Consider the following 15,331-nt stretch of genomic DNA (forward strand, 5'->3'; position numbering starts at 1 on the left):
GCAGTGCGGTCTCCCTAGGAGCACCCTCAAAAAAGCAAAACCCAGAAGTACGAAAGGGCCAGAGAGAAGGAAAGTACAGTTCTGGGCGCTCACCTTGCTTGCAGCTGATCCAGGAATATTGGTCCCCTACGCCACAGGGACCCCTGACCACCCCCAGGAGTGACCCCTGGCACAGAGTGGAGTGTAGCCCCTGAGTGCCGCTGGGTGTGGCCCAGACCCCTTCCAGCACCTAATTTTAAACTATGAACGCTAAATTACAGGGGGTTTGAGTCATTTTTGATGAGGTTTCTTGTTGTTTTTTTTTTTCTCACTCTCAGCCTGTCTGCCTGCCTCCCCTCTTTGTCACGGTCTCTGGGGGGTTGCAGCGCGGGCACTCAGCCCCTCAGCCCCCACAGCAGGGACCAGGGAGAAGCCAGGCACCAGCCCTTTGGCTTCAGGACTGAGGCCTTCCTTCCCTGGCCCCACCCTCTGTTCCCCGAATGGTGCAGCTCACCGGACCCCCATCGCTTGCTCACAGAGCCGCGCTAATGCCTGGAGAGAAGTTTTTACCATTTGCTGTTAGAATCCAGCGGTGTTCTAAACCGTTCAGTATTTATTTACTTATCAACGTGGTAGAACTGACCTCCCTTCCTCCCTCCCTCCCTCCTTCCCTTCCATCCTGGGGTTTGGGGGGAGTTGGGGGCTCTCCCAAAGTATGCTCGGAGGCCTCCTGGTGACCTGTTCAGTGCTGGGGCGTGAAGAGGCCGGGAATGCCGCGGGCTCTTGGACACCGCCTGGGGGTTCTCCCAGGGGCTCCCCTTGACTGGGAGGAGCTTCTGGCCATGCTCTGTGGGCCGGGCAAGCTCCTGAACCCCGTGCTGTGCTCCAGCCTCAGGACAGTGGGACTGAGGAGAGAACTCCAGCTTAATCACCGGATTGTGTGCTCCCTGGGCATCCTGTCAGCAGTCACGGTTGTGGACTGAACCTGCGTGCAGGGAGGCGAATTTGCAGGGCTGTTTATTATTATGATGATGATCTTAATTGAAGCACCATGAGATACAGAGTTACAAGGCTGCTCATGCTCAGGTTTCAGTCATACAGTGTTCCAGCACCCGTCCCTCCACCAGTGTCCATGTCCCACCACCGCTGTCCCCAGTTTCCCTCCCGCCTCATGTCTCCATGGCAGGTGCTGTCCTTCTTTCTTACTCTGTTTCTCTGCTTCTGTCTGTCTGTCTGTCTGTCCATCTTTTTTTCCTTTTGGGCACGATGGTTTGCAATACAGGAACTAAGAGGTATGTTAGTTTGTTCCTTTACCTACTTTCAGCACGCAGTTCTAATCCAGAGTGACCATTTCCAGCTATCTTTGGCATAGTGGTCCCTTCCCTATCCCAGCTGTCTTCACCCCCAGCACTCGAGGCAGGCTTTCAACCGTCACCATAACCCGAATCTGAAATCATCCCTAGGGCCCGAGAACAGGTGCTTGGTTAAAGAAACTATGCTACATCTACAAACGGAATACCGTGCAACTGTTAGGAAAAATAGGAAATTCACTTATAAATGGATGAACATGGAGAATATCATGCTGAATGAAATGAGTCAGAAGGAGAGGGACAGGCATAAAATGATTGGACTCATTTGTGGGATATAAGAAGAAAAAACTGGAAGTGGAGCGATAGTACAGTGGGTAGGGCATTTGCCTTGCATGCAGCCTGCCCGGATCCAATCCCTGGCATCCCATATGGACTCCTGAGTACTGCCAGGGATAATTCCTGAGTGCAGAGTCAGGAGTAACCCTTGAGTTGAGCATCACTGGGTGTGTCCCCAAAAGCCAAAAACATAAATAAAATAAGCATAATGTGAGACTGATACCCAAGAACAGTAGAGACAAGGGCCCGGAGGACTGGTGCAGAGGTGTTTTGGATCAGCCAGAGAGAGTAGCCCTTCCCTTCCAGACGGGGAAGGTTCTGGGCCCAGACCCCTGACAGCAGTTGTAAAGATGGAGCCAAATGTCAATCTGAGCGAAGTTATTTTTGGGGGGCTGGGGTGGGGACTGAACTTGGTGGTGCATAAGGACTATTTCTGGCCCAGTGCTCAGGAGTGATGTCTGGCCGTGCTCATGAGGGGTCCAGCACTGTATCTGCCCACGGTCTGCACCTTACTTCCTGTACTGCCTCTCGGCCACCTGAGCAAAATTCTCAGAAACTTCTCATACTACTTTTTTTTTTTCCCTCCCCACCTTGAATGGTTCCTGTCCAGGGATCGGAATGCCAGATTCAAAATACGTGGGTTATTTTGTTTTGTTGTTGCTGTTCAGCTGGGATGTTTGCTTTTTGTTTGGGGGCAGTATTTTTTTTTTGCCACACCCAGCATTGCTGGGGAAGGGTGGGGGTTACTTCCAGCTCTGTGTTCTGTGCCCTGGGGTTTCCCTGAGCCTGGGCCTCATGCCAGCGAAATGTGGGCACAGTCATTGAGCAGAGTCTCTCTCCCAGCCCCTCAGCTGCGATGTGGGGAGTTGCCATATGCCCTGCAAACTGCTTTTTTTCTTTTTCTTTTGGGTCACACCCAGCGATGTACTGATTACTCCTGGCTCATGCACCCAGGAATTACTCCTGACGGTGCTCGGGGTTATGGGATGCTGGGAATTGGACCTGGGTCGGCTGTGTGCAAGGCAAATGCCCTAGCCCTTGTGCTACCGCTCCAGCCCTGCTTTTTCATTTTTTAACCCCTTCTTTCAATGTTCTTCTGTGGAGAATAGCCCAGCACAGTGGTCTGTAAATTGGAGTCTGGGCCTCGGTGGCTGGCAGTAATCAGCTCTCTTTGCCGGCTTTATCCTCCGCCAGCCCCCAATGTTCAACTCTGAAAAATAAAGTTTTCTTCCTTTCCTTTGTGCGGTGGTGATATTTTAGTGAACACAGTGAAACTTGGATATTCCTATCCCCATAACAGAAAACATGGATTGAGGACACTTTATTTGATCAAGTGCTTGATCAATTGATTATATATTTTTTTGGTTGGTGGCCACATGCAGTGGTGCTTAAGGACCCTGCTGATTTGGTGCTCTGGGGTCCCTTCCCGCCCGGTGCTCCTCCCCTCAGAGCCTGTCTGCAGCCTGTTGAGCTTCTCTCGCCCCGTTCCTTGCCCCAGTGACTGACACCATTACTTCTCACTGTCTTTCCCCCCGCTTCAGCTGTTCTGTAGAAGCAGACTTTAGTCACTTTTTGTTGGTTGATTTGTTTTGGAGCCACTCCTGGCTGTGCTCAGGGTTACTCCTGGCTCTGCACTCCTGAATCACTCCTGATGGGCTTGGGGGACCACATAGGGTGCTGGGATCAAATCCAAGTTGTCCGCATGCCAGGCAAATACCTTACCTACTGTCCCATCGCTCACTTTGATTGGTACCACCAGCACAAAGGAATTTTTTTTTTTTTGCTTCTTTTAAGAAAAGTGAAGGATTCAAGGGAAAAAAATTGTTTTACAGGTCCCTATGGCCGCTGTCCTTTTGGGCTTTGCTTGTGGATAAAGGAAAACTGCTTCTTTGTCTTTGAGTCTGGCGTATGAAATGGACAGAGTGTTCAAAAGGCAAGGCACATATCAACAATGAAACGTGCCTGCAAGGGCCTTCATTTTTAAGGATCTCGAGGGCATCAGCGCAGGTGCTGTGCAAATAATGAGAGGTCTTGCTCTTACTCCAGCATTGGCATGGCTGTTGCCCAAGCAGGCCCTGCCTGGGTCTGTTTATGCCTGTGGACAGCAAAGGTGCCCGTAGTAAAAGGTTTGTGCTACAGGCTGAATGAAGCCAGTGGCCAGCTAGTCCAGGTGTGCCTCCTGGGAGAGAAAGGTCGGCTTGAAGCATGCCGGGGTAAAGGAGCAGTGAGACCGTCGTCAGTTGGTCCCCTTTAGAACTCTGGGCTCCTGGGTGGTGCTAGGGCCTGAGCTGGGCCTCGGCCACGCTGATTGGAAGTGGGAGTCTGCTGAGGGAAGGGTCGGTGGATTGGAGGGTTGGAGCTGAGGCTTGTACGTCCATCCCAGCTTTTCATTTTCTAGCGGTAAGTCTGGGAAAACCCCCTGGGACCCCCGAACCTGGTGGGCCGTTTCTGAAGAGGGTGTCAGACAGACTGCATCAGCCTTGCTCTGTGCAGCCCTTTGCTGGCCCCCAGGATACTCCACAGGTAAAAGTTGTGTCAGTGATGGGGGACACTGCATGATACGAGAAAGCCAATCTGTAAGACGGGGTCCTAGGAAGGAAACGAGGGTGGGTGGGAGGGGACCCCTGTGGTGGAAGGTTGAGAAGCACCCTCAGTCCCTCTCAACTCAGCACTGGGCCTTTGCAAACAGCAGGACTTTAATAATTTATTGAATTTTTTTTTTTTGATTGATTGAAGCTCTGTGATTTATAATACTGTTAGCAATGGTATGGTTTCCTGTGCACATAAATGTAACCCTAAGGCCATGCTCATCAGTGTAAGCTTGTCCCTCCTGCAGGGAGCTCAGTGCTCCTCTTTGTTAACTCCACCCCCCCACCACACACACACACACACACACACACAACACACACACACACACACACACACACACGCCGCGCGCACGCACCAACTCAGCTGTGTGGAACACACGCCGCACGCACGCACCAACTCAGCTGTGTGGAGCAGTTTCCCCATTTGTTGTGTTGCCTTTGGCCCTTTGTGGCCCTTGTTGCTACCTTGCTGTGTGTCCTTCCATCTCTCCTTCCTTCTGGCGAACTCCCCTCGTCCTGGTACCCTCTCGCTCCATCCGTGTTGCTGCACCTTGCCTGGCTTGGTTCTTTCCTAGAGCTGCAGTGTTTCATGGTGTGCATATACCACAACTTTTTGTTTGTTTTGTTTGGGTGCTCTCGGGCCACACCTGAAAAGCAGTGCTCGGGGCTTTCCTCCCGGCTCTGCCCTCAGAGATCACTCCTGGTGAACGTGAGGTACCGTATGGAGCGCCGGGGATGGAATCCAGGTCAGCTGTGTACAAGGCAAAAAAACACCTTACTTGCCAGACTGTGGCTCCAGCCCCTACTCCAAAACTTCTTGATCCGTAATAAGTGGCGGGCTTTCTGTGCGTCGTGTGGCATCAGATTGGCGTGCCAGTGCTCCAGGGTGAGTATGTCTGCACAGGTGCCAGGAGATGAGGAGCACTCCCGGGTGGTAGGGGTGCCCCAGTGTCTGGTAGTGACCCCAGGCTGCAAGCCCTGCTCAGAGCTCACTGTCCAAGAAAGGCAGAGACAGGCCGCTCCAGCAGTGAGGAGTCTGGGCTCCTTTGGGGGTTAAGGTTTTGGTGTCCCGTTGGCCAGTGAGGAGGAATTCCGGAAGGTTCCCAGCTGCTGCTGGGGCAGCAGGGTGGCAGGAGAGAATCCCGGCTATCTGGAGCAGTGTTGGAGAGTACCATACGGTACCTCAAGTTCACCAGGAGTGATCTCTGAGGGCAGAGCCGGGAGGAAAGCCCCGAGCACTGCTTTTCAGGTGTGGCCCGAGAGCACCCAAACAAAACAAACAAAAAGTTGTGGTATATGCACACCATGGAACACTGCAGCTCTAGGAAAGAACCAACCCAGGCAAGGTGCAGCAACACGGATGGAACGAGAGGGTACCAGGACGAGGGGAGCCCGCCAGAAGGAAGGAGAGATGGAAGGACACACAGCAAGGTAGCAACAAGGGCCACAAAGGGCCAAAGGCAACACAATAAATGGGGAAACTGCTCCACACAGCTGAGTGGCAGGAGAGAACCCCAGCTATCTGGAGCAGAGTTGTAAAGTGTGTTTTCTGTTTGTTTGTTTTTTGGCTTTTGGGGGTCATACCCAGCATTGCTCAGGTGTTACTCCTGGCCCTACACTCAGAGATTACTCCTGGCATGCTCAGGGGACCCTTATGGGATGCTTGGGATCAGACCCGGGTCCACTACGTGCAAGGCAATTGCCCTGCACTATCTGCCCCTGCCCCGAGGTGTGCTTTTAAGGGAAGGAAATCTTTGTTTAAGTTCTCAAGTGTCGGAACGAATGGGCCTTTAGCTCCGCAGAGCTGTTTCCGGGGAAGCCATTGCTGCTGTGTGGAAGGAATTCTCCCGGAACCAGGAACAGCAGTTCCCACCCGTGCCCCTGCAGTGGCGTCTGAGCGCACTCCTTGGCAGCCCACCCCCTGCCTTCCCAGATGCTGCCAAGTGCCACTTTCAGGGGGGAAATGATCCCATTCCTTTGTGACTCATGGGATGTTTATTAAAAAATAAGAATACCTCTTGTCCTTTGAGGGGTGGGTAAGCGGCTCTGGCTGGTGACACTGCTGTGCCTCAGGAAAAAGGCAGGTCACGTTCTGACTGCTTCACTGAGCAGCAGCCCCCTGATGGGAAGGGTGTGGGCTGCAGGAAGTAGATTGATGCCGAGCCTAGCAGTAAAATAATCCCTGGCCAGTCTGCGGTCAGAGGCTGGGATGGGGTGCAGAGGCAGAGCGCAGAGCACTTGCTGCCATGCTTGAGGCCCCAGGCTCAGTCCCGGGCACCGCCTGGTCCCCAGGCACCACCAGCAGTAACCCCAGAGAGTAAGCTGGGAGTAACTCCTGAGCACTGCTTCATGGGCCCAATGAAAAAAATTTAAATTTAGATGCTCTAGCTGACTTCTGTAATTATTTAGAAATTTATTTGACTGTAACATTTTCTTTTTGATAACTTATTCTTCTTATTTTGCCAGTGGTGTTGGTGACTCAGGGGTCACTCCTGTTGGGTTTTGGGGGTGCCAGGCAATGAACCTAGCTTCCCACATGCGAGCTTGCAGTCAGCCCATCGAGCCCCAAATTGTGGTCTTTTTTTTTTTTCCTAAATTTATTAGTGGGGGAAAGGTTCGAGTCACACCGAGCAGTGGACAGGAGCCTGTCTTTCCTCTGTGCTCAGGGATCGAGTCCTGGTCAGCTGTGTGCAAGGCAGATGTTCTGTTGGCTGTAGAGCATCTGGCCCCCCAAGAGCAACTTTTTCAAAATAGAGAAGGAGGTACTGGTTTTGTCTGGTGATAAGAACAAGGGCATCAGGATTTTCTAGGCTCCCACCAGAACTTGTCAGCTGGGAAATTCCAAGAAGCCTCAGTCCCCCGCACCTGCCTCCTCTTGAGGTTATTTTCACAGTAAGTGCAGCGACCCCGTAGCACATCAGCTCGGTGCCCACGAGATGCTGGACCCTGAAGTGAAAGCCCTGAGACCTGGGGCTGGAGGCGCGCACAGCAGGGAACGCTTTTGCCTTGCACGTGGCTGACCCGAGTTCAGTGCCTGACCCCACACCAACCCCTGCCAGGAGTGCTCCCCGCGTGCAGAGCCAGGGAAAGCCCTGAGCACTGCCCAGTGTGGCCCCAAAACAAACAAACAAAAACACAAAAACAAAATATAAAGCCTTCAAAGCTGTTTTTAAATTAGTTTTTAAATTAATGTTTAAAATTGAATCCAAGGGGGCTGGAGTGATAGCCCAGCAGGTAGGGCATTTGCCCTGCACCCAGCCGACCCGGGTTTGATTCCCAGCATCTCATAGGGTCCCCTGAGCAGTGCCAGGAGTAATTCCTAAGTTCAGGGCCAGGAGTAACCCCTGAGCATCGCCGGGTGTGACCCAAAAAACAAAAAAAAATAAAAAAATAATTGAATCAGAGACATAGTTACAAAATTGTTCATGATTGGGTTTTAGCCATACAGTCTCCCATCCCTTTACCAGTCTACATTTCCCACAACCAGTGTACCCAAAAGCCTTTGGATCTAAAGCAAAATAATTTGGGCATGGGGTCATTCCCCCAGAAAATAATTCAGAATTATTATTCGATAATAATTCTGTTGTGACTTACCCCTATTCCTTCCTCTGTAATTAAGATCAATATGTTAATCTAAAATATTTTATAATTAATATATTCTTAATATATTAATGTAATCACTATGTTATTATATACTATGTTATTATGTAACATGTTAATATAGAATTTAGGGGGCTGGAGAAATAGTACAGCTGGTGGGGTGCTTGCCTTGCATCCAGGTTCTATCCCCCGCATCCCATATGGTCCCCTGATCCCATCAGGAGTAATTCCTGAGCTCAGAGCCAGGAGTAGCCCCTGAGCATTGCCAGTGTGGTGCCCTAAAAAAGCCCAAAACAAATAAAGGAAAATTGCAGAATGAATAGTTTACCGTATCTGATGGGGCTGTGTTCTAGGTTAAAAACGTGTCTGCGGGCACCCAGGACATGCCTCCCCCGCCATCTGACTACGTGGAGACTGTGGACGGTCCCATGACCTATTCTGTCAACGGGAAGGTGAACGAGAAGCCGTCCTACCCAGACTACTCCTACAAGTCGACCCCGTGAGTCTCGGCTGCTGCCTTCTGATTCATTGAGCTTATGGGGGGAGGGGAAGGACTGTTAGTGCTTGTTTAAACCTCATGTGCTCTTTTGTACTGTTTTCTTGGAAAATAAAAATCCAAGGCTTTGCGCAAGAGCTGGAGAGGGGACTTTGCCTGGTGGCGGGGGCCCTGGGCCCCACCGGGGAAGGTCAGCTGGTGCGTCTGCGGGTTGGTGGGGCCCTCCCCGCCTGTCCCCGAGAAGTGCTGCACTTCTCTCGCTCTCATTCCAGGAACACAGTTCACTGCTCTGTTTCTGATCCTGAAGTTTCAGGTCAGGCTGAAAGGACCATGCGGCTTGTGTGCATTTTTCAGTCCCTGTTTTGCCTGTGGGCCTCATTCGCAGAAGGGGTAACTGCTCTTTGGGAGCCCCTTGCCCACATATATTTTTGAGTTTGCTCTGCGCTCTCTTTGCTGTGAGGAGATGCTCCAGGTTGCTGGGCTTTCTCTTTCTTTTTTTGGCGATGGAGAGACGGGGGCCTGACCTGGTGATGCTCCAGGCTTACTCCTGGCTACACTCGGGGATCATGTCTGGCAAGGCTGAGGGGACTAGATGTGGTGCCAGGGATTGAACCTGGGCCAGCTGTGTTCAAGGCAGGAGCCCTACCTACCCGCCGTACTATTGCTTCAACCACTCATTAGTTTTGTTAAAAATAATTTTTGGGGGGCCGGAGTGATAGCACAGCGGGTAGGGCGTTGGCCTTGCACGCGGCCGACCTGGGTTCGATCCCCAGCATCCCATATGGTCCCCCAAGCACTGCCAAGAGTAATTCCTGAGTGCAAAGCCAGGAGTAACCCCTGAGCATCGCTGGGTGTGACCCAAAAAGAAAAAAAAAAATTGGGGGGGCTGGAGCGATAGCACAGCGGGTAAGGCGTTTACCTTGCATGGGGCCGACCTGGTTTCAATTCCAGTATCCCATATGGTCCCCCAACCACCGCCAGGAGTAATCCCTGAGTGCAGAGCCAGGAGTAACCCCTGTGTATCGCCAGGTGTGATGAAAAAAAAATTAAAAAGTAAAAAATATATATTTTTTTGATAGGAGGAAGCAGGACTTGCTGGGTAGGGAGGGGTCAGGAGTAGGGACACATAGAAGACGCAGCTCCCAGGCTCTCGGGAAGGCAGAGGGGCCATTTGTCGTAGTTCAGGACGCACAGTCATCTGGGCTGAGCTGCCTCCCAGCCCTCGTATGTTTGGGGCTGTGGGGCTGCTGGCAGCCTGGGCATGTGTCTGGCCCAGAGCAGGTGCTCCCCGTTCTGCTGCTGATCATAGACTTGGCCCTGTGGACCCTGGGCACTGTGGTCCACGATGGGACTTTCCCAAGGCGCCTGTATCCCTGTTTCAAGCCCAAGGTTGGATTCAGCATGTGGGCAGCTGTGAGTGTCTGCTGCGAAGTACTGCCTCCACGGTTCCCTAGGACAGCCTCTGCCAGCCCCAGGCTGCGGACCTTCTCGGGACGCTGCTGCCGCAGCCTTGGCACGCTGGTTCTTCTGATGGATATAGTCTGAAATGCCTGAAAAAGGTGCCGAACAGATTTTGAAATGGTTTCCCAGTGTGGTTTTCAGTTCATGCTAAAGCTTTCATTTCTAACTCTCCCTGATGATTAGCTAGGGAAGGAGGTTGGGGTTGTATATTTTGCCTAAGGATAATAAATGAAATTACTCTGGGGCTCGAGCGAGAGTACAGCGGGTTGGGCATTTTGCCTTGCATGTGGCCGACCCGGATTGAGTCCGCAGTATCACATACAGTCCCTGAGCACCGCCAGGAGCAGTTCCTGAGAGCAGAGCCAGGAGTAACCCCTGAGCATTGCCAGGTGTGATCCAAAAGGCCAAAAAAAAAAAAAAAGGTGGGGGAATTACTCCAGGAGGTGCTTGGGGGGGCCTCATGGGATGCCAAGTCAGCCACATGCAAGGCAGATGCCCTACCTGCTGTATTATCATTCCAACCTTCTAAATGTGTGCTTCCGTGTTTGATTCTAGAATTCAATTCGTTTAAGGCATACCAGGACCCAGGACTCTATGTGGCTCAGTGACCGAGCTGCCACTTCCGATTTTGTTTATTTGGCATCAGTACCTGGTGGTGCTCAAAGGTCACTCCCGACTGGGTGTGAGGGAGACTGGGCAGTGCCAGGATCAGACCCAGCCTCCTCTTAGCATCCCTGCTAGTCCTTTGAGCTCTCTCCCCAGCTCTGAAAGGGCAGGGCCCTGCAGCGTGACTCTGTACTCTCAGCCACACCACACATGGAGATGGGTATGAGCAACACAGATGGGGGCCCCCACCCAAAGCCACTAGCAGCAGAAATGGGGGGATGGAAGAGGAAAGGGAGAAAGTGCGGGAAATGTCCGGTTCCCAGTTTGCACTCCCAGGAGGCTGCAGAGTCTGGGCCTGACTCCCTGTAAGGTGACGCCCCTTTGAGCAGGGAGGTGATTATGGACTTAGCTGGAAGACAATAGGCTTTATTATTACCCGGGAATGGAATTTGGAAACAGACTGGCAGTCTGCCTTACCCTCCATGTATTTTTGTTTTGGTCTTTAGAAACCACCTTGCTATGAATTTTGAGAATGTTCTCTGTTCTTCTCTTTAGATTTTGACAGAAATAAAGAGCACTTGAGAGCAGATGTACACAGTAAAGAATTTTCTGCCTTAAAGGTTTAAGCTATGGGGGCTGGAGCGATAGCACAGTGGGTAGGACGTTTGCCTTGCACGCGGCCGACCCGGGTTCGGTTCCCAGCATCCCATATGGTCCCCTGAGCACCACCAGGGGTGATTCCTGAATGCATGAGCCAGGAGTGACCCCTGTGTATCGCCGGGTGTGACCCAAAAAGCAAAAAAAAAAAAAATAGGTTTAAGGTATGACTTGCATGATTTATACCATGACAAACTAAATATCTGAGACTGGAGACAGCGTCAAGGCCTGAGTGCTGGTTTTGCACGCAGGAAGCTGTGTTCGATTCCTTACACCACACGAGGCCTTGAGCTGGAAACCCCTGAGCACTGCCAGGTGTGGTCAGTGCTCCCCCAGCCCCCTCTGCCTCCCACCATTACTTTCCTGATGCCTTAGGGGTGAAAAATGTTTCCCTGGCTCCTCTGTGGGTTCTTCGGTTGATCTAATAATTACATTGCTGTAGACAAATCAACAGCATGTCAGTATGAGGGCCCCAAACAGGAGCTCCAGAAACCAGCTGGACGTGTGAAGCTAATAGGTCATCCTGAGCATATCATGGGAGGGGAGGAAGTGGTTAATTCATAGGCTGATAAGAACTTTTGCTTGGTAATTAAAATGTTCGCTCTGTGTGCAGATGGTCATTCAGATAAAGTTATCACTGGGCTGGCTCTCCCTTTTGGTCAGGCCCTTTCATGTGTTTAAAGAAGAAGCACGATGTTTTCCCCTTGAATCAGCGAGGCCAAAGCAGCACGCATGGTGGAGCCGTTGCGTGTCCCGTTAGTTCCAGAAGGGGATTGGTGCACTGCTCTAGCTCATTAGACCGGCCTCTCGGTCCTGAAGCCAGCCCAGTTCAGTGACAGGATTCTGGGCCACCTTAGGAGGTAGGGGTGCTGAGCACCAGGGTGCAGCCTAAGGAGACATAGTCTGAGGCCCAGATTCTATCCTCAGAGCCCCCTGGCATTGTCAGTTCTGGAAACCGTGACAATTAAGACGTGGGGGAAGCCCTCACCTAGCTGTGCTCAGGGCTTCTGCTCTGGGATCGCTTCTGGGCAGTACTCAGGGCACCTCCTGCTGGGACTTGAACTCTGGTCCAGTCATATGCGAGACAAGTGCTGCAACCCCGTTCTATCTCTAAATGCCCCCCCAACATTATTTTTTTAAAGCGGTAATGATGTTTCCCATGAAAAGCCGTCCGAGTGGGGCGTGGAGCGGGGACACCGAGTCTGCACAGTGCAGACGGTGCTACTCTGCAGACGGTCAGTGAGCTTCACACCCTGTGCACTTTCCTAAGACGAGCGGAAAGCTCTGTGGAAGCAGGAAAATAAATCCCTGTAGCTCTCGGAAAGAGGCACCAGGACCAGAAGCAGAGTGACTGGTGGGCCGACAGGACCAGCATGAGTTTCTGCTTTCTGTGTTTTTTGTTTTTTGTTTTTTTGGGGGGGAGGGTGGGGTGCGGGGTCTAGAGCCACACTTGGCTATGCTCAGGGACTACTCTGTGCTCAGTGCTCAGGAAATCCTGCAGTGCAAGGCTTTGAACTCAGGGTCTCAGACTTGCAAGGTGAGTGCTCTACCATGGAGCCCCATCCCCGGAAGAAGGCAGATGCTCCGAGATCGGCTGTGGCTGGCGTGTGCTTCCCCAGTGGCAGGTCCCGGAGGCCACTGGCATTCAAGGTGCAAGCGTAGTTCTGAATGGGCGGAGAGCAAGGGAGAAAGGACCCGGGATCCAGTTCCAAGCTTTGTGATTTCTTTGTTGTCTTGTTCCAAGCTTTGTGATTTCTTTGTTGTCTTGTTCTTTGTTTCTGTGGTGCTGGGGACCAAACCCAGAGTCTCACTTACTGCGATGATGGATTACTGTACAACTGAGTCCCTCCTTCGTTATTTCTGAGAGAAAAAAATGTGGTAAATTTAAAGGTCGTGCATTTATTTATTTGTTTATTTATTTATTATTTGCTTTTTGGGTCACACCCAGCAATGCACAGGGGTTACTCCTGGCTCTGCACTCAGGAATCACTCCTGGTGGTGCTCAGGGGACCATATGGGATGCTTGGAATTGAACCTGGGTTGGCCACGTGCAAGGCAAATGTTACCTGCTGTGCTATTGCTCCAGCCCCCACGGGTCATACTTTATTATCTGTTTGGAAATAAATGCATTGATACTCTGAGAGAGACAGACAGACAGATGATGGGCTTCCAAAATTAGGCTTTACTGAAAGAAACAATTGAAGCAGAGAGATGGCTCAGTGGGCTAAGCACATCTTTTGCGTGTGGGAGGCCTGTGATCACCCTCCCTTGCCGCCTGGCCCCCCAAATGCTGCCTACCAGCAGCTTCCTCTGAGCACCGAGCCAGCAGCAGCCCCTGAGTTCCAACAGCTGTGGCCCTGAACAAAACAAGGAAAGGACAGTTTTCAGTTCTCAAGAATTCCAAGATAGGGTGGGAGACAAATGGGAATGTTAGTTTGATGTGTCATCGCCAGGTGCAAGAATTAGGAAAATTCAGTATCGGTCTACGTTTTTTTAACTCAAGAGAAAAAAAAAAAAAGAAAGAAATCCCACCGGAAGGCCTGGAGCTGTTCAGTATGGGACAAGGTAAATTTTTTTCTCTTGTTTAGTTTTGGGGCCACGCCTAAGTGGTGCTCAGGGATTTCTCCTCATGAGGTTCACTCAGAGGACCATATAGGATGCCAGAGATCGAACTCAGGTCAGCCCCGTGCAAGGCAAGTGCCCGACTCACTGTCTAGCCCAACATACGGTTACTGACAGGCCCAAACATCTTTATTTCTCTGTAATGAGGAGCCAAAAGTGAATAAAGATTCATTTAGTATTGTTTCATTTTATCTTATTTGGGAATGTTCCAGATACTCAAAGAATTTCCATCTTTTAGCTTAACTAACTTCTTATGATACAAATTTCCAGAGAGTTCGGAAGGTATTTAAATAAATAAGCTATGTCAGAACATTCATTGTGGAAAAGTTCACCAGGAAATTCTTCTTTATCTTTGTTGTTTTAAAATGGTTTTGGTTTCTGGGCCACATCCTGTGGTGCTTCAGAGGCTACTCCAGGTGAGGTACTTGGAGGGTGCTAGATCCTGGGGTGCTCCTTGAGCCCTCACTCCAGTCCTGAGCACTTTTTTTTTTTCTTGGGTTTTGTTTTATTTTGTTTTTGTGGCTTTTTTTTTGTTTGATTGTTCGTTTGGTTTTTTTGGTTTCTGTGCTCAGGGCTTGCACTCAGGAATTAATTCGTGGGTGCTCTGTGGATCATATAGGATGCCAGGGATCAAACCCGGGTCTGCCACGTGCAAGGCAAGAACCTTACTCTCTCCCTACTATCTACTATCTCCAGCCCCTGATCACGTATTTATTTTGGCAAGGCATCTGAAAGAAAGCTATTTTGTATATAGTATAAAACTATATATATGCAGTTTATATATCATATATAAATAATAGAAAGCTATAATAGATAAATATAATTAATAGAAAATCGTCACTGTCATCCCGTTGCTCATCAATTTGTTCGAGCAGGCACCAGTAATGTCTCTCATTGAGAGACTTGTTACTGTTTTTGGCATATCCAATACGCACGGGTAGCTTGCCAGGCTCTGCTGCATGGGCTCCATACTCTCGGTAGCTTGCCGGGCTCTCGGAGAGGGGTGGAGGAATCGAACTTGGGTCGGCCGCGTGAAAGGCAAACGCCCTACCCGCTGTGCTATCGCTCCAGCCCCCTTTTCTATTCTATCAGAATAGAAAACTATAATCGAGAAATATAATTATAATATAATAATAGAAAAATATATGATAGAAACTATTATATAAGTAGAAAATTCACACACACACACAAATCTATAAACACAGTAGAGACCTTACAGTTTGCCTTCTAAAATTTTAGCCCTGATTAGGGTATACAAATTTCACTGGTTTTTATAATATGCCAGTAGGACATAGAATGCAAAGGGTGTTTTTTCTTTTTCTCGGCTTGTGACTAGCTCAGTCAAGTTTGCTTTTCAAAGGATGTCTTCTTGATCAGTCCTAGAGAATTTACATCTGAAGTCATGAACGAGGCTGAAGTCTCTGGAATGACTTGATTTCCTTAATCCAGATACTTTTCACATAATATATAAGTATCTTGAAATGTATTGGGGAGTTTTTGTAATGGTAAAGCTAGACTTTGACTTGTTCCAGACTTGCATTTCTGATTTTGCAAGGATTTGTAAACTGGCTTTTAATCCTAATTGAACTGAGTTGTAGTCTGAATGAGATTTAAAAAAAAAAAAAGAGTTTTCACTATTGCAGGTATTCTTCCCCCCCACCCCCCGTTTGTTGTGG

At 50.2% G+C, this 15,331-nt stretch overlaps 1 protein-coding gene and 1 non-coding gene across 6 annotated transcripts in view; one reads left to right on the top strand and one right to left on the bottom strand.

Moving 5' to 3' along the window:
• OCLN (occludin) overlaps positions 1–15,331 on the top strand; it is a 60,866-nt gene that overhangs the window by 32,878 nt on the left and 12,657 nt on the right. For all 5 annotated transcript variants that reach the window (XM_055134108.1, XM_055134093.1, XM_055134116.1 and 2 more), the window contains exon 5: positions 8,167–8,312. In XM_055134108.1, coding sequence (XP_054990083.1) covers positions 8,167–8,312 — 146 coding nt within the window. The remainder of the gene's footprint in view (positions 1–8,166; positions 8,313–15,331) is intronic.
• LOC129400908 (small nucleolar RNA SNORA70) lies at positions 9,742–9,874 on the bottom strand. The gene has a single exon (XR_008627961.1). It is a non-coding gene; the product is annotated as a small nucleolar RNA SNORA70 (small nucleolar RNA).

This window comes from Sorex araneus, chromosome 1, assembly GCF_027595985.1.
Source record: "Sorex araneus isolate mSorAra2 chromosome 1, mSorAra2.pri, whole genome shotgun sequence".
NCBI classification, from domain to species: Eukaryota; Metazoa; Chordata; class Mammalia; order Eulipotyphla; family Soricidae; genus Sorex; species Sorex araneus.